This window comes from Anser cygnoides, chromosome 32, assembly GCF_040182565.1.
Source record: "Anser cygnoides isolate HZ-2024a breed goose chromosome 32, Taihu_goose_T2T_genome, whole genome shotgun sequence".
NCBI classification, from domain to species: Eukaryota; Metazoa; Chordata; class Aves; order Anseriformes; family Anatidae; genus Anser; species Anser cygnoides.
The window spans coordinates 2910479-2934785 of NC_089904.1; the positions used below are offsets into that span (position 1 = coordinate 2910479).

Consider the following 24307-nt stretch of genomic DNA (forward strand, 5'->3'; position numbering starts at 1 on the left):
TGTCGCAGCTAATTACAGCTGGGCTCGGCGGGGGGACAGGGGTGCGCAGCTGGGGGGGGCGCCGGGGTCGCTGGCCGCGGGGCCGGGACGGAGCCGCGAGGTTCTTGGCACGAGCGGGGCCCAGGCTCGAGGGCTCGGCTCCAGCGCGGAGCCCCGGGGTCGGCCAGGTCCCAGGCCCCAGCGGCCCCGTGGAGCTGCGCCACTTCCCGGCTCTCGCGCTCCCTGTGCCGGAGCCAAGGTCCCTTCCCAAAGGCCTGGGGACGTGCTCGGCAGCTGCCGTGTGCCCCCATCCTCGCTGCCCTGCTGCTCCCCGGCTCTGCTTGCTCCATCGGAGACCCCCCGAGCCCAGCCCAGCCGCGGGCAGGCTCCAGGCAGGGCTGAGGTCCTGGCCATGCACAGGGCACCAAACCTGTGCTGATCTGGGGAAGAACCCACCCAGCCTCCTCTGGACCCGGCTTTCCCATGGATAAAGCCCCCGGAGGGCTCCAGGACCTGCGCGATGGCACCGGAACCGAACCAGAGCCCGGGACGTGATGTGTGGCACCAAACGCCCGTGGCGGTGAGGTCCGGGGCACCCCCCACACCCCCACCTGCCCGCTGCCCCCGCATGGCCACCGCCAGGTCTTGGCCCCCTTTGTTTGTTTGTTTCGGGGACGATGTCAAGAGTTTAACGAGCGCGCGCCTTTGTTCCGGTCACGTCTCCCCGAGGCTGCACCCCACATCAGTGGCTCCCCGGCCACCGGCTGACCTAGTTCCGAAACCCAGGGCAGGGCTGGGGCGGGGGGGGAGAGGGACAAATTAGGACAGGGACGTGCGGGCGACCACCCACAGCTGCACCATGACATAATATGGCTCCCCTAACCTTCCCCTCCACCGCCTAACAAGACTGCCCGCACGCAGCATTCACAGTAATTAAACCATCAACAGGGAGCTTGGCTGGGATCCACCGACCTCGCCACGTCCCGGGGAGATGCCGGCGCGGGGCACGGCACGGCGGCGGCACCGGGGGGACCGGGCGGCTCAGCCCTTGGCCACGGCACTCGGGGACGGGACTGCGGGGTCCCTGAGGTCCCTGAAGCATCCCATGCTCAGGCACGGGGCGGTGAGTTCCCCACGTGGGGCGTCCCCCATCCTTCCCTGTCCCCCAGCGGACGCATCCGTGGAGCCACCGCTGCAGCAGGGAAACCTCGGGGGGCTGACGGCACCGACTGGCCCCGGTGCCTCGCCGCTGCTCAGGAAGGGCAGCGCTTGGGTTCCTCGGGGCAAGGAGCACAGAACCGGTGAGTCCGGAGAGGGAAAGCGAGGTCCTGGCGCGGCGCAGGAGCCCTCCTGCAGCCCCACGGGGAGGCGCGGCCGCGGGCTCAGCCCCGCGCTCCCAGCCCCACGCAGGGGCTCGCCGGCCCCACGGCAGCACAGGTGGGGGGCAGCCCCTCGACTCGTCCCCGCACACGCCGGGCTGCACTCTTTTGTCCCCTCATTTCCCTGAATTTAAACAAAAGACGCTTCCAACCCACCCAGGGAGGCCGCGGGGAGCAGAGCCGGGTGCCGCGGAGAGAAGCGGCGCTGGCACCGGCTCGGGACCGAGCCCCCCGCGCACCGAGCCCCCACCTCCTCCGTGGCCCCCACGCTGCACAGCCCCACCGCTGCTCCCGCCCCTGGCCCCCCCAGGCCTGACCTATAGTCCCACTCGCATTTACAGCCCAAGCGTCTGCTGTGAAAAGTGACTTCATGCTGAATTTGGGCACTGCACGGCGTTACCAGCTCTCACGCTGCAAGCCCCGGCCCTCCTTTTCTTTCGCTCGCTTTCCCACACTTTCCCCCGCTCATTGTGTGCCCGCTGCTTTTTTTCTTCGCCTATTCAGCCCAAATTAGTCACGAGCAGCCCCCAGCTTGGAGAGGAAAAATAAATTAGGTGGTGTTTTAAACACAGTGTGATTGGAACGATTCTCCCCTGCACCCAGGAGGGGAAAGCCCAGCCTTTGAAAGATGCAGCGGCCTCCACCAACAGCCCCCGCGCACGGCCCTGGGAGCGGGCCGGGGACGCGGCCCCGCGCGGAGCTCACCGGCTTGCGGTGCCATGGCCAAAGGAGGCTCAGCCCTGGCCAGGGGAGGGGACGGGGAGAAGCTGGACCCAGCCCCATGCCACGGGGAAGGGCTGCGTGGGACACGTGGCCAGGCACCAGGTCCCCGTCCCCGCTCCGGGAAGGGGACAACACCGGCACCCCCGGCTTTGGTTCTCAGCTTGATGAGGTCGGAAGCCCGGAGAAGCTGCCGTGACAAAGCCTTGGATACCAGGAGAGCTCTGTCCGCCCCCCCTCGGCTCCCTGACCACCCACGGCTCCCGGCACCCACACCAGCAGCAACTGGAAGCACTGGCCCTGTTGTCCTCACGCACCTCCGTGGCTCCAGCTCCGCTACCGCCGCGTGCCAGCCCCGAGTCCTGCCCCCGGCCGGGGCAGCAGGGTGGCTCCGGGGAGGCGAGAGGGGACGAGGAGCCGGGGCAGGCCGGGAGCAGCGGGCGGCAGCAGCTTTCCCCACGGCCGTGGTGCACCAACATCCATCCCTCTGTCCGTCCGTCCGTCCGTCCGTCACGGCTCCATCCCCGCAGCACGCTCCGGCCCCGAGCGCGGCCGCGCCACGCGTCAAACCGACAGACACCGGGATTGCCTTGGAGAAGCAGTTTTATTATGAAACCAAGAACGAAATGCAGTGTTTGCCCTGGCACACTACAAAACATCTCAAGCGAATAACCAGCAGAAGGATCATGAGCCAAATAGAAAATACGTCTTACAAAATCTGACATACAAAAAAAAAAAAAAAAACAAACCAAACAACGGAATAAAGTTATTACATTAAATCGGGAAAGAGCAAGGGAGCTTCGATTCACTCGGCCATCGACAACCCACAACACAACGAAACCCGGACCCTGTGGCTTTTAGCTGCCCTTTGGGAAAGTAAACAAATGTCCAAGGTATTGCTTAGAGTCACTGAGGGCGCACACATGCAGTCAGACTGCAGACATCAGTGGAACAGAAGCAGTTTGAAGACTTCTACGTTAAAAAATATATATATATATTGCTTATTAAGAATCAGGTATAAGCCTCCGAAAAGCTCCCATTTGTACACACATCCGCTGTTCTCTGGCATCTGAAGGAGCCAAGCACGGACAATGCAAACGCCTTTCCGATAAAAGGTTACAGTCAGAAATGAAAGTCCTGCAACTTCAGGAAGTCTCCAGACAACAGAAGGATTTCAGCCGAAACGCCCACCCAAAAATCCAAGCGGAGGCCTGGACCTCTGCTTATACCTGGGGCCGAGGTATCCGCGCGAGGGAAAGCACCGCACAAGGCGCGGCAGGAACGAACGCTTGCAACCGGAGCTAATTCTCTACGTACAAAGAAGGAAGAAAGGGGACCAGGCGGCTGCTCTCGCTGCCGTGGCGCTGCCAGTCCGACGGCCACTGGCCTCGGGCTCCTGCACTTCGCTGCTGCGTGCCCGCACAAGCCACCCCGAGGAATTGCTTGTTACAGCCCCCTAGGAACGAAGGTGCCCTCCAAAACGCCGCAGCAACGGCGTGCGCTTAACAGGCTGCGGCAGCGCTGCCTCCCGTGGGACCCGGCCAAGGTTTCGCCCCCCAACTTGACTGCAACGCTCCCGGTTAACGCAGAAGGAACTGCCTTCTGCACGGCGACCGAGATCTTCTGCCCTGAACGCAGGTCCCAGGGCAGCAGCGGTGCCCTCCTGCACCCTCCGGCAGCTCGGAGAAGAGCGAGGCTTCTTCAGCAAGTGTGCGAGTCAACCAGCTCGCCAGCTGCTCTGAAGCAAAGAGAGGAGAAAATGAAACCCAGCCTGAGAACGCGCTTGGACAAAGGGATTCTGCCGTTGTGTGTAAGGAGAGAAACGTATCGCTGACCTTAGAGGGACCTGGAAAACGCGTGTGAAACGCCAGGAGCCCCAGAGGGCTTAACACGGCCGGATAAACGAAGCGGTCAGAACGGGCTCTCTTTGCAAGCGCGCTGCTATTTCTCCCTCCTCGTTTTAGGACACCAGTCTCGATCTCAGGTTAACCGGCAATTCCCGCTCTGACAATCCCCGTTAGCCTCACCCCGGGAAGGAAGGCAGCTGCGAAACTGCCCCGTGCGCTGGCTACCAAAGCGCCACTCCTCCGTTTCTGAAAACACGAGACCAAATCCTTCCCTGCCGTGCAACCTGCCGGGGCGCGGAGCGGAGCCCACATCCCACGTCGCGCTCTCCTGATGAAGTGTCCTTGTCCCAGCCGCCAGGAAGAGACCGCGACGCAGCTGAGCCTCGGGGCCCGTTTTCACAAGGTAAAGGAGGAGAAGACCAAGAGACGGAGGCAGCATCGAGACAGCAAACATCAAACACTTCCAATGGTTCCTTGCTCCAGCAGCAAACGTGAATTTTTAACCTAGAGCCATGCCAGTGACAGCCGGGGAAGGACCCGGCTGCAGGACTTGGGGCTACCAAAGATGCGATAAGAACAGTTCCTTCTTTTTGCCCTACTTCTTCTTTTTTTTTTTTTTAAAAAAAAACAACTTCGTAACTTGAAAGAGTAAGTAGCACAATCATACAACTACGGGGGGTTCCCTGTCTACTCATCACTAAAACCTAGAGGAACAGAGTGTGAGAGTGAGAGAAAGGGGGGGAAAGAGGAAGAGTATGCACGCACTCGAGGCACACTGCAAGTGGGGGGAAGCCAGGGAGGACCGGCATCAGACAATCCCAAAGCGCTCTGCTCTTTTCCTCTTCTTTGCCTGCAAAAAAAAAAAACAAAAAACCATAAATAGAAGAAAATTCAAGACCAAGACCAGCGAATGAGTTCTTCTAAAGCCTCGCCCAGCCTGGTGGAGGATTTCCTACCAGCCTGGCGTGGGCAACAACGCCCGTGCACGGCAGCTCCAGCCCCTTCCTGAGCGCGCCGACACAAAGCCCGTTGGAGGGGAGGTTTTGTACCGCGCTTGGCAGGGAGCTATGCAGGTTTTCTTCTAACCCTGGGACAAAGAGAGCCCCCAAATCCAGTAGCAGAAATATACAGTGCCTGAGATACAGTGCTGCCGAAGTCACTTCATCTTGCTGGCAACGCGCTACAAAAGGGTTGAGCTGGGAACAATGCCTACTTCAGAGGCCTAGAAACCCTTCCAGGCAGTGGGGAGGTGGGAAATGTAAAAGGGCAAAGGGTTAACACTCGCCTATTCATGGAAAAGGTGAGAGGGACACACTAAAACGCATTAAATATACTATTGCGTCTCTCAGATATGCCTCTAAGCCGATACACGAGGGGCGTATAAATCTTAATTTTTAGCAGGATAAATAGCCTGGGGGCAACAGAAGCCCTAATCAAGAATCTCCAGGGGAAAGGTGCATTTGAGTGCACACAATACTAGTAAAAAGACCTTTTTGTTCCAGGCACAATCTCCAAGTGACCTAACGGAAAAGCATGGAATCCCTCAGCCCAGCCGCCCCCTCCGCACGGGCCGCGGGGGCTCATTCTCCCATGCTCGGCGGCAGGCTGGGAGCGCTGCTCCGCGCGGGGCGGCGCTTCCGCAGCGAGCCAAGAACGGAACAAAAAAGGCCCCTGCGCCCCACCTGGACCGGCGAGATGGCCCTCGGGGAGCACACCAAACCCGCCTCTGGTGCGCCCGACCCTGGAGCCGCCCGGTTAAGCAGCTCCCGAGCCCCAGCAGCTCGTCCCGCCGCGGCCGTTGCTCGTTTGTTAACGAGGGGGTCCCTGTCCGGGAGGAGCCCCCGGGTTCCCAGCAGCGGGGCGCTCAACGCCTGCGCTAGGGAAGGCGGCTGCGGCCCCCCAGCTGCACGGGGGGCTCCCCACAGCTCACCGGGAGCTCCCCGTGTCAGAGGAGGACAAGCGAGGGTGTACAGCGGCTCAGGACGACGTGAAGCAGAGGAAAGCCTAAAACGGCACGGAAGCGCCCCGAGGAGGTTACAAATTTCAAAGATGGGCCAAATGCACAGACGAGAGATACGCCGAGGGGACGGAACAAAGCACGGAGGAGAAAAGCTGGAAACGGGGTCAGGATCTCAGTCCTCATTATGCTACAGGGTCTCTGGGGCTTTATTCTCAACGAGCAGAGGGCCCAGAAGCATCCAGGCCACGGGGAGCTGCGGAGCACGAGGAAGGGGAGCAGCGAGACGCCCGCGGCGGCCGCCGCCCACCCTCTCGGGAGGGGGATTTTACCTCTGTGTCCTCTGTAGCTCCAGCCCCAGCTGAACTCGTCACGATGCCGAACCGCTCCTTCCTCTTCTTCAGCTTCTCGTCTTCTTCACTCTGGCACAAAGAAGGATGGGAATTTATTTTGCTGGCAAGGCCCCGAGGTACCCGTATTTACGGCAAATCGCGTCCCTCCTCCCCCTGCTCCCAGAGCAGGACAGAAACGTCCAGGCCGAGCCAGCTTCTCGTCTGCCTCGGCAAAGGGTGCTTGCCGTGGGGGCTCTGCGCACCAGCACGATGCCCTGCGGCACAGCAGAACCCGGGGGCCGCAGACCCCGGGGGCCGCAGACCCCGGGGGCCGGCCCCATCTGATGGTTTTCACAGGTGACCTCCCGCCCGCTGCACTCCGTGCCCCTTCTCTTGGAAACGTCTCCATTTGGAGATGGAAGCTCGGCACCCGCCCCATCTTCCCAAGTCCCATTTATTTCCAGCCCGAGCGAGCAAAATCCCTGCTGACATTTCCCAGAGCCTTCCGATCCCTGTTTTCTCGAGGTTCTCCAAAAAGCCTGGAGGCCTTTTTATTATCTCCGCTGCCATCACCCACGCCGATGTCCTCATCAGCGGTAATAGCCCAAGCCATCATCGCCCTAAAAGCCTCAACGCATCCACTTTCCGCAGATTTATCCCCTCGCTCTGGCCTCTTCTAGCTTTCTACGGCTAAGGCCGGCTGATTGCTCTGCTGCTGCTGCGGTTCCTCCTCCCTCCCCTGCCGCTAAGTGCATCTCACAGCCTCGCTCCCCACCCCGCCAGCCGCACCTCGCCATCCCGGCGGGCGCACGGCCTCCCGCGGCCGTTTCGCCTCCTGGCAAACCGAGGGCCGCCAACGCCGTCGCCTGGGCCTCGAGAATTGCACGGAGCGGAACGAGGACCACGGGGGCATCGTCTTCGTAAGAATTTGTTAAAAAAGTGCCTCAAATCCCGGTGCTCCACCTGGATCAACTGCGATTACCCGCGGGGCGGAGGGGCTGAACCGGCCCCGGCCCCGTTTACAGTCCGGGCTGTGAGCGCAGCAGAGCGCGCTCCTTTATTAATTAAGTCATTGCCAAACAGCGCGGCCAACGCCGTCCCGCTGAGCCAGCGGTGTCCTCAGCTCACCTGCCCCCCTGCCACCCCGCAGGGCGGCTCTGAAGGCAGCTCCGGCTCTAACCCCACCCGCGTCCCCCCTCCGCCGGGGTCCTCGGCACCCGAGCACCAAGGGCCGCGCTCGGTGCCTTGGCCGGCCCCGGGGCTGCGGGCGAACGCCCGTCCCCTGCTCCCAGGGGCGCCCGACCCAGCCTCCTGCCCTCCTTCGGACGGCGGCGGCATCCCCGAAAGCAGCGAGGCTCAGCGAACAAAGGGCGCGGGGAGGGATTTACCACCACGGGAGAAAGTCGCTCTCGGGAGCAGCACAGCACCCGCCACGGCCACACAAAGAAAACTCGAGCCGTGCCCCCAGCGAGGGTGAAAGGGGCCCTGAAAAATCGCCGCCGGTGTCCGCGCCGTGCAAATCCCGCTCGGCGGAGGCGGGCCCCGAAGCCGCTTCGGCCAAGGCGAGCGCTGTGTCTTTAAAGGAGGCTCCCAGGGACCGCACCGAGCCGTAGGGTTTTATTTATTTTTGCAGTAAGCCGCCCCCCCGCCCCTCCGCCCCCGCCAGTGCCCTGCAGGGAAAGCACACAACGTCGCCCTAAATCAACACCGTCCTAATGATCTCGCTCACTTGACCCCCTAGCACGACAGTGTCAGATGCAAACACGCGTACAATAAACTTCACTCCATCTTTAGCTTCTCGCTGACAGGTTTTGATTCATGGGGTGCTGAAACCCATCTGAGGAAAATTACCTCTATCAAAACGCTGCTATCTCCGCATCTATCAACCCCTGGCAGTGCCCCGGGGCCGTGCTCCGGCGCGCAAATGGGCGCACCGGCATCTGCGGGGAAAGCTGACCTCTCTGGCAGGATGTCAGATTTATTTTCTAACCTTGCTATTTCTAGGCTTGTCCTCTCTGCGCTCACGCCACGATCGTTATTTTGCAGTTTGTCTAACGAAGGGGGGGGGGGGGGGGGGGAAGGAGAGGAAGAAAGATTGTACGGAGGGACTCCCAAGGCCCGAAGCTGAAACCTCTCCCGAGGTCTGGGAGCGAGGGAGCGCTCCCGTGAGCATCGCGAGCCGCCGGCGCGGCGCTGCCTGCAGCCCCAAGGCTTTCGTTCGGGGGCCTGGGCTCCATCTGTGGGAGCGCCTCAAAGCAAAGCGGGGCCGCGAGGCGAGGAAGCGGGGCCGCGAGGCGAGGAAGCGGGGCCCGGCGCTGCTCCGAGGACCTTGGGCTTGCAGCAGCCGTTCGGTGAAGCGAGGCGAGCTGAGCAGCCCCCGGTGAGCCCACGAAAAGTCCCAGGGGGCAGCCCGGGCTGCACAGCTCCAGCCGGCGGCGATGGCAGCCGGCTGTAGGTGCTCACATCACTTGTTCCCAAAAGCTGCAAGGATCCATTTAAACACCGGAGCGTTCCCTCTCTCCCGGGAGAAGGCAGAAGTGCCGCGGCTGGTGCTGGAAGAGTTAATGCCAAAAGGCATTAATTCCCGGTTTCCATGGTGCGCGGAGCAGCTCTGGCACTCACCGCTGCCCTGCGAGCGGAACAGATCCGCGCTCGGGGCAGGGAGAGCACAGCTGGTTACCTTTTAAAACGACACAAGCTCCCCGCGAGGCCGAGCGCTCAGATCTCCTCTTGACAGCGAGCCTCCCGGCCTCCTCTGCCCCCCGGGCTCAGCACGCTGCCAGCAACGCCCCGTGCGGCAGCGGCGCTCTGCTGGGGACGTTCTGCTCGACTCACCTCCGGGACCCCCAAGCTCTTCCCGAGGGGAAAAGCCCCACCGCCCGCCCCGATCGTGGCGGGCAGGGGCCGAGGTTGATCCCAGATCACTTAAAAGCTTCTCGCCGCCTTTCGTGTTCGGAGCAAGGAACGGCAGCGCCGCCCTTGGCCCCCGGCACCTGTTTGCACATTCGGGCTGCTAAATAAATGGTTCACCGGGAGCACCTCTGGTCCCCGTGCCACGTGAGCTGCTGCGGGGGGGTGAGGCCAGCGAGGCCGCTCCGTCCCTTAGCACGTCCGCCGCCGCGCTCGCAGCATCCAGGCTCGAGCGCGCAGATTACACAGCAGCTGCTCCACGCGTGCGCCGCGAAACGAGGCTTCGGGAGCAGCGCCAGGCTCGTCGCAAGCACCTAGGCAGGGGAAAAACGAAGCAGCAGCCCGGCCCTTCGGGAGGCTCTGCACAGAATCACAACGGGCAGGAACCAACAGGAAGGGGAACGACGCACCGGAGATGCTCCATGTGTCCAAGTGCAGCCACCCCGCGGCGTGACCGTGGCTCGCTGCCGCGGTTTGGCACCAGCCACGTACCGGGTAAGGCGACCACCTCCTTCAAGGGGGCACGGGGTGACTCCTTCGGTGCACCGGCACCACGTCGGAGCAGCCAGGCTGCCGCGAAATCTGCCCCCAGGCCAAGCTTCACGCTGCGCCGTCAGAGTGCTCCTCTCTCCTCAGATTAGAGCGGCCCCAGGAGAAAACCCTTCTGAATTTGCAGATGAACCCTGGAGTGTCCTCATCACAAATGCGGAGAGAGAGAGAGAGAGACACGAGCCTCCTCCGTAATCACGTCCTCGGCGTTTTCATCCTCAGAGAAAGGAAGGGTGTGTGCCCACATGTGTGTAAGCCGGGCCCTTCTGGTCACTCTCCTGTATCTCGCTGCAGCATGACGGATGGCAGGATGAAAAGCAGAGCCCCGAGGCTTTCAGGCGATGGTAGATTAATGATGACATGGCCTTGACCTCCAAAAGGTAAAGGTTATGAAACACTCAAGGGTAACTGGGCTTCCAATTTCATACCCAGGGGGTGAATGACAGCAACTGATGGTTTTATTCTCAGAAACACTCCAATCCTAGGACGCACAGCTGTCACCCACCACCTTTTTGAAATTCATCTCAACGTATTTATTCCTCCTGTTTCTTTCTCCGTGAAGGCTCTATCCGAGCGCTCCCGAGTCCTTCTGGAGTCCATCACCCAGAGGCACAAGGCGATGGGGAAGCCAGAGCCCATACAGGAGTACTCCACGCGCAGCCGGCGGCCCTTCCCACCCGGACCTGCAAAACTGCCTCTCGTGGGGCCCAGGGCTTGGAGCTCGCCACAGTGGGACACGCACTGAGACCAGCACAGACACTTGCAGCCCCTCTCCAAAATAACGCCAGCACGAGGACCCCACGCAGCTCGAATATCCGATACAAGCTCCTATCCAAGTCCTTACACAAACAGCGCGTTAGGGAGACCCTCGATGCCGCCAGCACGGAGGGATGGTTTCTAAAAATCGCAACTTGTTCACAATTACGCCACTTATGCGGATCCAAGGGCCTCAGTGCATGCCAGAAACATTAAGCACGGCTTCATCTGCAAGGAAAACAGACACAAACCCCCCAGTGCCAGAAGCACAACTCAGAAGCATCCCATCGACTGCCTCGCAGCAAGCCGAGGGCGACTGCAAGTTCCTCCTCCAAGCACAGGAGCATCCAGTGTAGCTGCTTCCCAGTGGCCTCGGAGGATTTGCACGTTTGCTGCTGCCTTTTCTGGAGCTAGATTACAGAATTAGCCCGCCAAGTCACCTCACGCTAAAGTAAAGCTTGACCTTCTGGCTTATTTCACCTGTAAAAAGCTTTCTGCGTCTGTGTGGGACAGATGTAGCGCAAGAACGAGCTGAAATCTAAGATCTTTATTAACAGAAGATGGAAAAACTGAAGGGCACCGGTTGTTTGAAATGCTGTGCCCAGCTCTGGCTGCGCACCGGAGAGGTCCCCATTTACTCACTCAGACTAACGAAACCCGAGCAACACGGGATCGGTGGCGGGCTTCCTTACGGCACGGCCTCAATTCTCAGCAGCTTTTTCAGCTTTACCCACGCTGAGGGCACCAAGCGGCTGCGGAGCTTGCTCCTGGCCCCTTCTTCCACCGCCCAGCTCGGACAACAGGTTGGGAAGGCAGAAAACGAAGTGGTTTTCCGTACCTCGTGTTGAACAGCCGGCAGTTCTGAGGTTTTCCTGTGTCAAGACACCGCGGCTTTCACAGTTAGAAGTTTATGCTCACCCCAAACGGGATCAGCGGGGGAGGAAGACAAAAAGTCACAGACAAGTGCTAAGAGTACACCTGCAACTCTCCCAGCGCTTCAGTGCCCGAGTTGAAAAGCATTCTTCGACTTAGACGTCAGAGATGAAACAAACATGTCAGGAATGCCACATGGCAAAGTGAAGGAGACACACTTCAGGTGCACCACAAGGCAAAAGGCCTCGGCAAGGGCTTTTCATCTCTTTGCACCCGCTGAACAGCATCTTAAATATCATAAGGCATTTACAGAGGCTCTTCCGTCCTGAAGTTCGCTCACCCCGGCGCGGGAAGGCTTTTGCACAGCCCCAGGTTTAGCAGCCTTACACCTGGCTCCGACAGCAGAGGCTGGACAGGGTAAAAGCTGCTTGGCACCCCAGAAGAGTCCAGCTGTTATTAAAAAGGAGCAACCGGGCGATGACTGAACACCATTTGAATTGCACATTAGCCCCAGATTTAAAAAAAAAAAAAAAAATCCATTCTATTCAAACCCAACGAGCGCAAAAACGGCAACACCCCACGGCGGCGTTAACCCTTCCCCTGCAAGCAGGGGCTCGAGCCCACGCGCCCCGGCGGGGCCACGCTGAGCACGCCACGACCTGCCGGCGAGCCGAGAGGCGTCCGCTCGCGGCTAGGTGCTCACCACGGTCAGCTTCACGAGGCAGACAAAGGAGGGGAAACTCCAGAGGGTTCGTGGAAGCGGCGCACGCTCGGTGCACGTGCGCCCGCCGCGGCTGCTGGCGCACGCTCCTGCTCCCGGGGCTCCCGCTGGACGCTGCCTGGTTTTGAGCCGAAGGCAATTTTATCTCCAGGCTTTGCGCACGCGCTCCAGGGGCTGGGAAGAAGCCAGGTGAGCGCTTGCCGCTCCTCGCCCCGAGGGCAGAAGATTTCTTCGGTAATGAGCGAGATGCAGGTTTGGAGAGAGACCAAAGAGCTTCCTCCTGCTCCCCGGAGGCTCCCAACGCACCTGCGGTGACTTCGTGTCCCGCAGGCACGCCGAGGCGCTGCGGGAGGGCAGTCGGGATGCGCGCGGGGCATCCTCGTGGCAGGCGGCCGAGGCAGGGGCTAGCAGCACGGCCCTGCCTTCCCTGGACCGTGGGCGAGGCGAGGAGGAAACGCTGCGGAGGCGCGCAGCATCGCTAGGTGAGATTTTTGGGCAGCAAGATCCCTACAGAAAGACCCAAGAGCAGCCAAAGCCCCAGACGGGGCCAGATCCCCGGGCAGCCAAGTTCCATGGCAAAGGAACAGATCTTTGGGGAAAATTAAGAAAAGGAAGCGCGCGGGCTGCCAGCCTCCATCCAGCACTTCCCAGAGCCGCTCTGCGAGGATGCTCGCCACTTCCCTGCGCTACATCTTCAGGCTTCTTGCAGCCAGAGGAGATAAAAGGCGGCGGCTAAAGGCACTCGGAAAGTACCTTGCGTTTGATCTTTTATGGTCACTTAATTTGGTTTCTCCATTACTGCCAAAAGCTTGAGGTTCTAGCGGAGCTGGAAGGGCAATCTGGTGAAAGCGCTGCCGCCCTGCAAATATTTGACTCCAGCCGATCCCCTAAGAGTTGTTAAATCTGCCCAGTTATTCCCCCCAGAACTCCAACCCGCAGCCAGCTGCGCTCCAAAGAGCGGAAAGAGCCCAGCCCAGCGAGGCTCCCGCTCTCAGCCCTCCGCCAGACCCCCCGTGCCAACGCTCCCGTTCGCTTCCGTGCCTTTTAAACAAGAACGGCCAGAACAGGGGAAGAGCTGTATCAGCCCCCCAGCCACCTGCGGAATTGAAGCGTTCAACCCCACGCGTTGTTACAGATCTGCTTTTTTAAAGAAGCTTCTTTCGGCCCCACGGGACGAGCCGGGCTGCTGGAGGGCCTAAGACCGTGGACCGCTGGTGCTGAGCAGGATTTCTCTGCCGCTGCTACAAGAGGAAGCTCTGCGCCCCCGCCAAAAGCCACGGCCGCTGCCGAAGGCCCAGCGCTGCTGCGGTGGTGAAAGAGATTAGTTAATTTTCCGAGAGCAGGAGGAGCCGCTTACGTTATCTTAATTAAATGGATTAGATGGAGAGGAGGGCATCCTCAGCAGAACTTCCCGAAGTTTAATTCAGCGGGAGACATTCCTCACGATCCCCCTTCGCACCCTCCGCACGCACACAGCGCACACGCACTCCCCCGTGCGTTTCACAGGGCTTTTTTTTTTTTTTAAAGCCGTTTTTACTTTTGTCCTCGGCCGTGAAGAGGGGTTAAGGGGAAACCTGACTTTGTTTCTCTAGCTGCGATTGGAATAGGTTGCGGAGGGCCGGAGCGGGAGCCGGCTCTGCCATTCTTCCCTGGCTGCTCCTCCAAATTCCTGCAGCCAAATGGTTCAAGAGCTGCTGAATGGCACACATAATGACATCATTGATTGAACCATAATAGAAGGGAAAAGGGGGGGTGGGGAAAAGATGTATTTGTGTTACAGACAAAAGCTAAGTTCTGTTTCACAGCAGGGACCAATGAAGAACCAGATGACTGGACAGAGTGAGGTCAGAGAGTCCCCCCTAGCATTGTCTTCCCTTTGAGCGAGCCCTTCGCCACTCCCTAAAGGTTTGTTAGGGACGCAAATCCTTTTCAAACGGCACCGGGGATAAATACCAGATCAGGAGTCCCGCTGACCTCGCGCAGCTCTCTCGTCATTTATTTTTAAAAATGACATCGTGTGCGTGTGTAAGTGTGCGTAAAGGGCTGGGGTGGTGGTGGGGGGGGGGGAGCGCTTCGAAAGGGGCGATCCTAAACACTAAATTACCGCAAAAGTTGGAGCCTGGCAGAAGGCAGGGGCGGCAGCGGGCGCGCTGGGGGCTCTCCGCGTGCCGCAGGCGCCGGGTTCGGCGTTTCGCGACGGCCTTCCCCCTCCGGCGGGACCGGGCTGGTCGAGCAATGCTCGCGCTGCACCCGCGGCCGTCCCCGCAGCAGGGCAGGGAGCGCGGGGGGCGGCCAGCCGCCCAGGTTGTGCTGGAAGCAGCGTTCGGGGTTGCTTCAGGTGCTGGTTTCTAGCCCTGCCTAGACTCAGGCTAAAAACACCCCAGGGTCTCCAGCGAGCAGCAGGAAGATAACGAAAGCCGCGGAGCTATCAGCCGTAGAAGGGCGCCCGATGCTCTCGCAGGCCCAGCCGCAAAAGTTTCCAGCACAAAGAGGAAAGAACAAAAGCGCGCGCAGAGCCCGCACCAAACCGGAGAGCGCTGCGCACGGAGGGGCTGAGGAAAGGCCCCGGGGTGGTTCTGCACAGCACCTCCCGCGGCACGAAGCCTCCGAGCCCCCTCGCACGTGCCCTGCGTTCCCACAGCACCGAGGGCAGTCCCCGGGGCACTGCCCGCGCCACCTCTGCCTGCTGTAGTTTATCCGCGGGGAAAGCAAGAGCGGACGTGCCGGCAGAGCGAGGGTCAGCCGTCCACGCAGCGCCGCCCTCGCCTTGCAAAGCCTCCGCTGAACAAAGCCGGGAGGTCGAGAATTAAAAGTTCCTGGCAGGGAAGGAAGAGAACCCAGAGCAGAGCGAGGACGGAGAAGGGGAAGAACCCGCCGTGCACAAGACCCGTGCCGCTGCCCAGGCAGGCGAGGAAGCTGGAGGCAAGACCCGCGAGACGAGGCGGGCTCTCGGCCCCTCGGGCTGCCAGGCTGAACGCGAAGCCTCCCTGCAGGCTTCCAGGGATGTGGCCAGAAGGCAGCAGCGTCCCTGCTGGAGCTGCCCGGGGCGTCAGAGCTTTGCATTCCTGCCCCGCAACAACTGTCCAACAATCGCGTTCCAAATTCACCTTTATTCTCCCTGCACGGGAATCAAGCCGCGCACAAACCGGCTTGCGGCAGCCAGCCAGCGGCTGCGAGCCTCAGCACCCGCATCTGCCAGCTCCAAAGCCCTCCGGGACGTTTCTACAAGCTGGCAAGAGGAAAGAAAAGCAGAGCCCAAGGCCAGGAGGCCACCCTGAGGACAACCAAGGTGAGAGACAGCTGGTGTGGTGGGTGGCCACACTTGTTCTCAGCGATGAAGGCAAAGAGCAGGACAGCAGAGCCCTTGAAGGCACCGGGCATCTTCCAACACAGACCGCGTGCGGACGCTGACGACCAACAGCCTGCCAAACGTTCTGCGAAAGCAGCTGACGCACAAACACCATTCCTCCGGAAAACACCTCTGAATATCTTCTCTGTTTGGCCGAGTCGTTAAGCACTTACTCTCCCTACTACACGCACGATGAGGCGGCCGTTGCTCCATGCGCAGCGACGGGAGCTGTTCGGGTCCACGGCACGCGCCGCTAGATGATCTTTAAGGTCCCTTCCAGCCCAAACCGTCCTCCGATTCCATGACCTCTGGCTCGTTAGGATTGCAATGAGATTCTTCCTTCCAGTAGCAAACCCAGACGGTTTTTCTCCCCTGCGTACAGCCTAGAGTTACTGGAGGTCTGCAAGGGAAAAGGCTGCTTGGAGAAAAGTCCCCATTTGCCTTCTAGGAAAGCTGACACCTTCACCTCCTTGCACAATCCCATCCCGCGCCAGCAGGACCACCAGGGATCAGGACTGGAAGCCACAGCCCCGTCCCTCATCCCAGAGGGGACTATTGCACTGCCCTCGGCCACGGCGCGTCGGGCCAGCGAAGACCACCGCCGAGCCCCTCCTGGGGCAACGGCCGCTTTGCCTCGAATGAAAAACACGAAAGCAGCAAAATAGAGGCCTGCTAAAACTTCACATTCACCCTGTAACCTCAGACGCGGTTTTCCACGGGGTTACAGCCCTGTGAAGGTTCGGGCTCGTTTTGAAGCACACCAGCGAGCCACGGGCTCCCCCTGGCCCCGCTGAGCCTCCCCTCCCCGCGTCCTGGGGGGGGGGCTCCAGAGCTGAGCCCGGTGGTGGGCACGCTCCCGGCAGCCAGCCCGCCCAGCGCAGCCCACCGCCCCCCCCGCTGCTTCCCACCCGCGCCTTCGCCCCCAAAAGGCGACAGCCACGCGGAGGAGGGCTGGGGTTAGGAAAACAACAACGCTGAGCGCAGCGTGCTGCCCGGGAGGGCTGCCTGGGTGCAGAACTATTAAAAAAAAACCCCGCAAATCCCACCCGTGACGCAAGGGGCAGCGGGGAAGCTCCCTCCTGGGTGACCCCAGAGGGGGGCAGGGGCGGCAGAGGCCGGGCTCGCAGCACCCTTGTGCTAAAACGCCCGTGCCTGCCAGCACTATTCTTCACCTTGTCACTTCCCATTATCTTAAACCAACAGGGCTGCCTTCAGCAGCTCGTCCCGGAAAACAGCAGCGGCGCTTCGCAGGGGCCGGGGGAAGGAGCGGCGGCGCTGAGCGGGCGGCAGGGACGGCCGCACGCGGTGAGCACGCGTGCGCGGAGCGGGCAGGGGCCCTGCCGCGGCCCTCCGGAGGCTGCGGAGAAACACGGGCTCTTGGAGGATTTCCATAAATCCTTACAGGGAGCAGCTGGAAGCTCTCCAGCAGTTACCCGCGGGAGCATTAAGGCTGGGGTGTCCCCAAACTGCCCTCTCCCTCCTCGAGCCCGAGGCTTACCTTCCAACATACGCAGTTACCTATCTGCAGTCACCTTTTTTTGGCAAAAGCTAACGCGAAGAGAGGCGCCAAACGCCTCAGCCTTCTTCGGGCCGCCTCCCGATAAGCCCACCGTAAGCATTCCTGCAATTAGCACGGGCTAACAGCTTTCTGGATCGTCTCTCCCTACGGGATGCCATCCCGCCAGCTTCGACACCGCTTGCTAGCGCGCGGTTTTGTACCGGGACCTTTCTGACTTTGCTTCCACGCATTCGCGCGACTCCGGCTGCATTCTTTTATTCTGACCTACTTTCTGCTTCCTGCAGGACTGCTGAAAAGTTTCTGTGACACGCAAAAAAAACCCACACGTGAGGTGTTTCAGAGGGCCTCGCTTTCAGTTCACTTTTTAAAACCAGGACTATTTTTAATCTTCCCCCCTCTGTAAATCCAGCTGCCTTAGTTACCCGCTAGTCCAACTCAGAGGGAGATTGAAAATCCTTTAAAAATTACCTAAAGCAGCTTTTTTAAATACCTAAAAATATTAAGGTTTAAAAAAACTTAACGTCATGGGAATTTCAGGGCACGTAAAAGCGTCCCGAAAACGGCACCGGGATTGCGCCCGGAGCACTCCCTGCCACAGTGCGGTCACGGCACCCCAGCTCCTCCGTACCTGGCGGGCTGTGCTGCCCGTTCCGCGGGCAGAGAAAAACTTCTCGAAATTGCACGTAGGAAGAAGTGCCAAACGCTACAGAAACCCATCCCGCCGGCAGGACCTGTACCGTGGTCCTGAGCGGGAAGGATGTGGGGGCAACATCCAGCCGAAGCGATGGACGTCGCAGGACAAGTCCTCCTCAGCCACTGAGGGGTCGCAGCACGCCGAAGACGCTTTTCTGGGCCATCTTTTATCCGTACCCTAATCACGGCGCGCGACTGAAGGTAAGAGGGGAAGAGGAATTAAAAGGAGGACCACAAAGAGAAGGGCCTGGGTTGCAACCCAGAGGAGACGGCGCTCCTCCACTCCGTGCTGCCCCAGCGGAGACTGCGTGGAAAGCAGAGAGGGGAGCAAGGGGGCCACGGAGGTGACGACAGGCAGAGAAAGGGAGCTTGAGGCAAAAAATTATGCCGGGGCACGTGCCCTCGCAGGCAGAGCGGGAGCTCTGTCTTCAGAGCGACAGCAAGGCTCGTTCCTCAAGCACAAACCGGCCACGTAAGCCAGCTGTGCTTCTCCGAACCGCAGGCGTGCGCCACCACGTACAACGCGCCTGTCCCTGGTGCCGGCTAGGAACAATCCCCTTCCACCAGCCCTTTTCCCTGCCTCCCTGCCGACATCAGCACTTCTCCCCACCACCACTCTTCTGCTTCCTTGGTGGTTAATAGCTTCTCATCCGGGGTTGGCAGGGGGCGCTTGGAAAGATTGCAGGCAGCAAGATTATCCGGGAAAAGGATTCCTCCCCAGCACGTTATTATAAGCTTGCTGGAAGCCAAACAATTAAGGCAATTGTTTTCTCTCTCTCGTTTAGGTATTTGGTATACACACAAACTTTCTGCTGGTCGACTGACCCCTGCTCTGCTCCAACACCACACCAACGTCACGCAGTCAGCCTGCCAGCTCCCCCCGGCTAATCTCAGGCAGCGAGCACAGCAGTTCTCATCTGCCACATGTGAAACAAGCTCTCATTAACGAGAACTAAGCCAGCGTTAATCCAGAACCCTGACCGACAGACGTATTAAAACGTTAACTCCTCCAAGCCACGGGTCAGCACCTTTAGATCAGGGGGGATACTTCAGCACACGGTGCTGTTGCTGCTGCTCAGGACCCCAACCGTCCCCGCCGCTCTCGCGACACGTCCCGAGGCTCGGTGCCCCAGCTGTAAAATGGAAGACTTGCAGCTGGGCGCAGAGAAGTTACTCGAGGCGACGCGCGGCTCGGGAGGCACGCTCCGAACAGCGAAACTCTCCCCGAAACGGCCGCCCGAAAAGGCACCGAGGCGACGATGGGAAAACGGGGCAATTCCCCCGGGAAAACGGGGCAATTCCCCCGGGACGTTGGGGAAAATCAGGCAAATCCCCCGCGAGGACGGGAGCGCCGTGAGCGCTCGTCCCCTCGGGGCGGGAGATCTGCAGGCGAGGAGCCTTTGTCTCCCCGCAGTCGAGGCCGAGCACCGGGACTCCTGACGGGAGTGACCTTGGTGCAGCCGCTTCCCCTCTCCGCTCGCAGCCTCTACCGGAGGAGGGTTAATCAGCTAATTGTTCGCGAGGCACTTGGAGACCTCCGCGTTAAAGGGGAGATATAAAAGCCAATTATTTTGGTCATCTGCTCAGATCGGGGGAAGGTATTTGATAACGCAATACAAAAAGGTGGCAAACAGAGCTTTTATGTTATCCCAAGGGCTCTCGCTGTCCATTTGGTGCCAACGCTTCCCCAGCGGGAGACTTACGAGGCTATTTTATACATAAAGAGCGAGCCTTCCCCTCGGAGAAACGCTTCCGAGCCACGGCCACGACGCAGGCAGCTCCCTCTGCAGCATCCAGCCCTGCATATAAAACACGCAGCTAAACACCCTCCCCTGGGGAGCGGCGACTCGGAGTGTTACAGGGAGCAGCTGCTATAGAGAGGGACCATTTACAAGCGTGGGGGGTTAAGTACAACTAACAGGAGTCAAGGGATGGGAGCTTTAGGTCAGAGCGTGCGCTTTAACAGGAGGCCTCGGAGGGGAGCGTTAGCGCTACGGGGAGATAAACGCTTGCTTGATTTGTTTTAAAAATTAATTTGATGGCCTCGCGCTGCCTTGAGACAAATGAGCACCTGCCTCTGCGGCTCGAGCGGAGCCAGCCTCTCTGTTCTGCCCGCTCTCCTCTCAGCAGCCGCCGTCTCGCTTTCCCTCCAGGCAGGGAGGAAGAGGATTTTAAACTTGAAAGATTTCTACGCTAGAGGGCTAACGGAGGGGGAAGGGGGGTTCAAAGCTACAGATGAGTTCACAGCCACTAACGCAGCTCTGTGTTTGCTCCCTGCCCACAGCGGGTCTGAAATCCCCCTTAGCTACGATTCTCCCCCCCACCCCCCCACATCCCTACCCCTCCCCAAACCAATTTGAATAGGAAATGAAGTGTGGCTCCGCGGAGACAATGGTTTATTGTAAAGTTTTTTGCTGCGACGCGCGGTATAAAAACCTGCCAAGGCACACGTAAACATTTGCAACCGCCAGGCTCCCCCGTAATGAAAAGCTATAAAGAACACCCAGGTGGGAGGCACAATACCACCAGCTAATTAAAGTAACCAATAATATTCCTCCCAGGAATGCAGGAGCGTGTTCCGCTCAGTGGGAGAAGCCACTTCTAAGCCCATGAACTCGGCTTCCCGGTGGAGCAAACAACAACAACAACAAAAAAAAGGACGCGGCGAGGCGGGCGCTGCTCCGTGGAGCGCGGGGCGCACAAAAAGCCGAGCGCGGGGCAGCCCGGGGGGGGCTGGAGCTGAGCTGCCGCGGGCTCAGGACCCCCAGGCGAGGCGTTGCGCCCGCCGGCAGGTCTCCACCCGCACACCGAAGAGCGGTTCATCAGCGCACGCGACTGCCTGGGGAGCTGAGACCCTCGCACTTTGGGGTTTTCGGCATGCGCAAGGGCCATGGGGCAGCTCCGGGACCCGGCTCCTTCCCCAAGGCCCCAGCACCACGAAGCTGCAGCCGCACAACCCCGCTGCGGGAAGGCCACAGCCGTAAACGTCGCCGAGGCGTATATCCCTCCTGAAAAATGGGAGCTCCTGGCGGCAGGGTTAATGATGTTTGAGCAGCCTCTCACCCCGAGCTCCACATCTCCCAGCTTTAACGCGCTGGCCTCCTTCCCCCACCCCCAAAGGGACAGGAGAGGGAAGGGGGGGGGGGTGGGTGGAAACAGCGACCTCCGATGCCAGATATTTTCTACATCAGTGAATTCCCAGGGCCGGTAGAATAAAGCAGAACGCTCGTACACGGAGAAAAAGGCAGCAAAAAAAGGTCAAATCCGTCCCCCCCCCCCCCCCCGAGGAGGAGAGGGGCTTATTTCGCGGGGCTGGAGGGAAGATAAACCTCCCCTCGTTCTTCCCCTTTCCAGCTGGAGAGGAGAGGTCTCCATGCCAACATCAGCCAGCTGTTATGGCCGGACAATCCCTCCTCGCTCCCCGCTATTCCTGAGCGCTGCTGCCCACGGGCATTTCTCCCTGGCAAAAATAAATAGCTCCAAGCCCAAACTCACCCCCTTACAAAGCTCATCTCATTTGTACTTCAGTTATTTCCTACCGAGGAGCTCCAGACTCCTCCTCCTCTTCGTGGAGCTCGTTACCTCGCTCTTTACACCCTCGGCTCCTACCCCAACCAGAAACGGGCGCTTACGCAGCGCGAGTCAAACGCCCGAAAACAAACCGATTAAAACCCGCCCACCGGCGCCGCTTCCCATGCTTTAAGACGAACAGCCTTAAAATTCAACACCTCTATTCGCCCGTCGTAACTTCCTCCAAACCATACTAAGAAAGTCTCACCCAAAACGAACAGAGGGAAGGGTGAAGGAAGCGACGCTGACGGAACTCCCCCGGGGCCCGGCGCCCACACCGCCGCACGAACAACAGGACGTAAAACCCCAAGCGGCACACGAGGGCTCTGAGCGTCACTGCGTGCTACGGGCTGGAGCACCGGGCTCCTCTGGAGGTGCAAGGAGCGTCCTGGAGGCCGATGCACCTTACCTTCTTGGAGAGCGAAGAGACATTCAGCCCAAACCTCTGAGCCCTTTCCTTTAATTTATCCATGTTCACCTATAAAGACATAGGAAACAATTCACGATTTAGGATCACCGCCACTCGAGTAGCAGCAGCCCAAAGCTGGCCCGGTGGCTCGGAACACCCAAAGGATAAACTCCAGGGTGGTGGCGCCCTCCTGAAGGAGCAGCTGCACCCGGTACTCGTCCTGCGGGAGCCTGGCCGACACAAACAAGAATTAAACGGCCTCTCAGGCGGACTTGCCCGCGCTCTTGGAAATCATCACCGCTGTCTGGCTGCCGCAGGTTTAAGAAATCCTTGCTGCACCTGCATTCTTCCCAAACCATGAAGTCACGTCTGATCGGGTCCTGTGACCAAGCGGCTTGCCAGCACAGCACCCAGCCTCGCTGGAATTTCCCAGAGAGGCGAGAGCCACCCTTACAGCACTTGTCCCTCGCACAACAGCTGGGCACGGGCTTTCAGGGAGAAATCTACAGCGTGGAGCTCTGCGGAGGAAGCCCCGGTGCTGTTCTGCCTCTCAGATGTTCCTGCAGAAGTCTTTTATGCCCCTGGCACAAGAGTAACCCAGAACTCTGCCTCGCGACAGATCCTGGGGTGGCTTAAGGCTGCTCCCCTCATCCATAGCCCAGCACCAAGCACTAAGCCAGATGCACCGCGAGACCAGAGCTCTCAGCCATGCACACTCCAGTGCCTCCTACTTCAGCCTGGAAAGCAGACAGGCAAAGCAGCACTGGCCACTGAAAACAGAGTGATTTACTACGGGTCATTTGTAATTTCCATTCCAGAAGCAGGATTCAAGCAAGTCAAAGTCAAATAATGAAAACGAGGCATACGAAAAAAAAAAACTGAGTGTCCACCCGCGTTCCCTCTGGCATTTCATTCTACGATCAGCTCACCTGAGAACATTGTCACAGGAGGCAGCCAAATCCTACACAGGGAGGGGAACCCACCCGAGTGGGCCTCCCCACCGCCCCTCGCTCCGTGCTGTTCTCAGAGCATTTCGATGCTTTAGGCCACCCCTGCAGACGGGAACTCTCCGCACAAATTACAACCCACGTTAGGAGCCTGAGCAGCGGTAACCCCTGAACAAGAAGCGTGTCTTACCGTAGGTTTGCTGTCTGCAGAGAGGCCTGAAATGAGGAGGGAAGCGAAAAAAGAAAACCCAGTTAGAGAACAAACAGCCAGAGCAGCATCTTATCCAACAAGAGGTGCAGTGAAGTCAGGGCTGCCTGAAGCAGTCACGCACCTGCCCGGCACGGACTGGTAAAGAATTTCTGTCCCACTTTTCCCAGCTTTACCTCCGCTCTCCAAATTCTTCTCATCCCCGGGTCAGTTTTTCCCACCCACAAAACCGCTGCTATCCTCACCTTGCTAAGAGAGCTCTGCCAATTGAGCCTGGCATTTTTAAAGAAGCCGAAGGACGTTCGGCACCCCCATCGGGGTTACCACGCCTGGCTGGCGTCCTCCCGTTGGGCTTGGGAGTACAAGACGCCGACAGATGCCCAAACTACCAAGAAAATTACACGTGCATTTCATCCGGAGTCTACAATCCCTGCTCAGAGCTTCTGGGCCTGGGCAGGAAGAGGGACAGAGGGTGAAACAGTCCCCACCATTTTTTTTTCTTTTTTCCCCCAGGAATAAATAAATATTTGCAGTAGGGTCACTCCATGAATTAGCTCTGGTTCACCTTCTCACCTTTAGTCGAAACTGTGGCCAAACCAAACCTGCGGAAAGCAAACAAAGCTTAGTCAGACTCAGGCACACGTGAGGCAGGCAAGCATCTAACACGTCGAGCCCTGGGTTAGCAAAGCAGTTTTTCCTTCAGATACTTTTCCCAGGTGTAATTCAGGCAAACAGGTTCATGGGCAAGAGTGACCGGAATCCAGTTACTGTTGCCTCCTGTAGCTACTGCAGCAACTCCTGCATTTACTCTGTGAACAGCACTTCCTCGCTTAATTCAGAAAGGCAACCTCAATGCCCAGAGAACTAGCTGGCTCAGCAGCAGCTAGCCACTTTTGCCTTTCGCTGCCTTGTCTCTCCAGCGTAACTTTCAGCAGCACTAGAAATTTCACCGGTACTGAGCACTCCACAATGAGACGCAGCCCAGCTTTGAGGCGCGCGTCTCCTGGCTCACGAGGAGCACGACCTCAACGCACGCCTTGCGGCGAGCGTCTGCAGACCCCTGAGGAAATCCGTCCGGTTTCTTCAGGCTGGAGGCAAATTCCACCTCCTCCTCACACTCAGCCCCAGCGCTGCCGCCCCAGCACGGCAGCAGGCAAAGAGCCACGTCCGCACCACGCCAGCGCAGCCTGCCGCTGCCGGATGCGTCCCGCGAGGTCTCCTCCTCCCGAGGAGGAAGGAGAGAAGGCTCCAGGCGTGGACTCACCGAGCCGCGCGCGCCGCCTTCTTGCTCTCCAGGCTCACGGGCACGTTGAAGCGTTCGGCCCTCTTCTGCATCCTCTGGAGGGAGGAGAGGAAAAAGAGCCCCGGTGAGAAGAGCGAAGATTTGAGGCGTACAGAAAGAAAGCACGAAGAGGCACCCGGACAAGACAGCGGACGGGTAACGCCTCCACGTGCCAGCAGCACGTGGGCTGGGACGGAAAAAGCCTCCTCCTGTGCCTGCAGGTAACGGGAGAGCTGCTGCAGGCACCTCGAGCCATCCAGGGGGCCGCCCCGTAACCTCCAGGACGCATGCTTGACCGAAGGATGCT

General features: G+C 59.5%; 2 protein-coding genes and 1 long non-coding RNA gene across 4 annotated transcripts in view; 1 reads left to right on the plus strand and 2 right to left on the minus strand.

The window, feature by feature from the left end:
• On the plus strand, positions 1-2826 carry LOC136788027 (uncharacterized). Its single transcript, XR_010827041.1, has 2 exons — positions 1-559; positions 928-2826. It is a non-coding gene; the product is annotated as an uncharacterized lncRNA (long non-coding RNA).
• CD63 (CD63 molecule) overlaps positions 1-21268 on the minus strand; it is a 39571-nt gene extending 18303 nt beyond the window's left edge. Inside the window, exon 1 of the mRNA XM_066985547.1 lies at positions 21265-21268. The gene's annotated coding sequence lies outside the window, so the exon portion shown is untranslated. The remainder of the gene's footprint in view (positions 1-21264) is intronic.
• The window catches only part of SARNP (SAP domain containing ribonucleoprotein), a 27966-nt gene continuing 6322 nt past the window's right edge, over positions 2664-24307 (minus strand). Inside the window, exons 6-11 of one of the 2 annotated variants that reach the window (XM_066985551.1) lie at positions 23983-24056; positions 23292-23320; positions 22701-22726; positions 21564-21632; positions 6215-6304; positions 2664-4775 (exon numbers count right to left, since the gene is read on the minus strand). In XM_066985551.1, coding sequence (XP_066841652.1) covers positions 4734-4775; positions 6215-6304; positions 21564-21632; positions 22701-22726; positions 23292-23320; positions 23983-24056 — 330 coding nt within the window. In that variant the 3' untranslated portion in view covers positions 2664-4733. The remainder of the gene's footprint in view (positions 4776-6214; positions 6305-21563; positions 21633-22700; positions 22727-23291; positions 23321-23982; positions 24057-24307) is intronic. The other variant, XM_066985552.1, reaches the window with a different exon arrangement.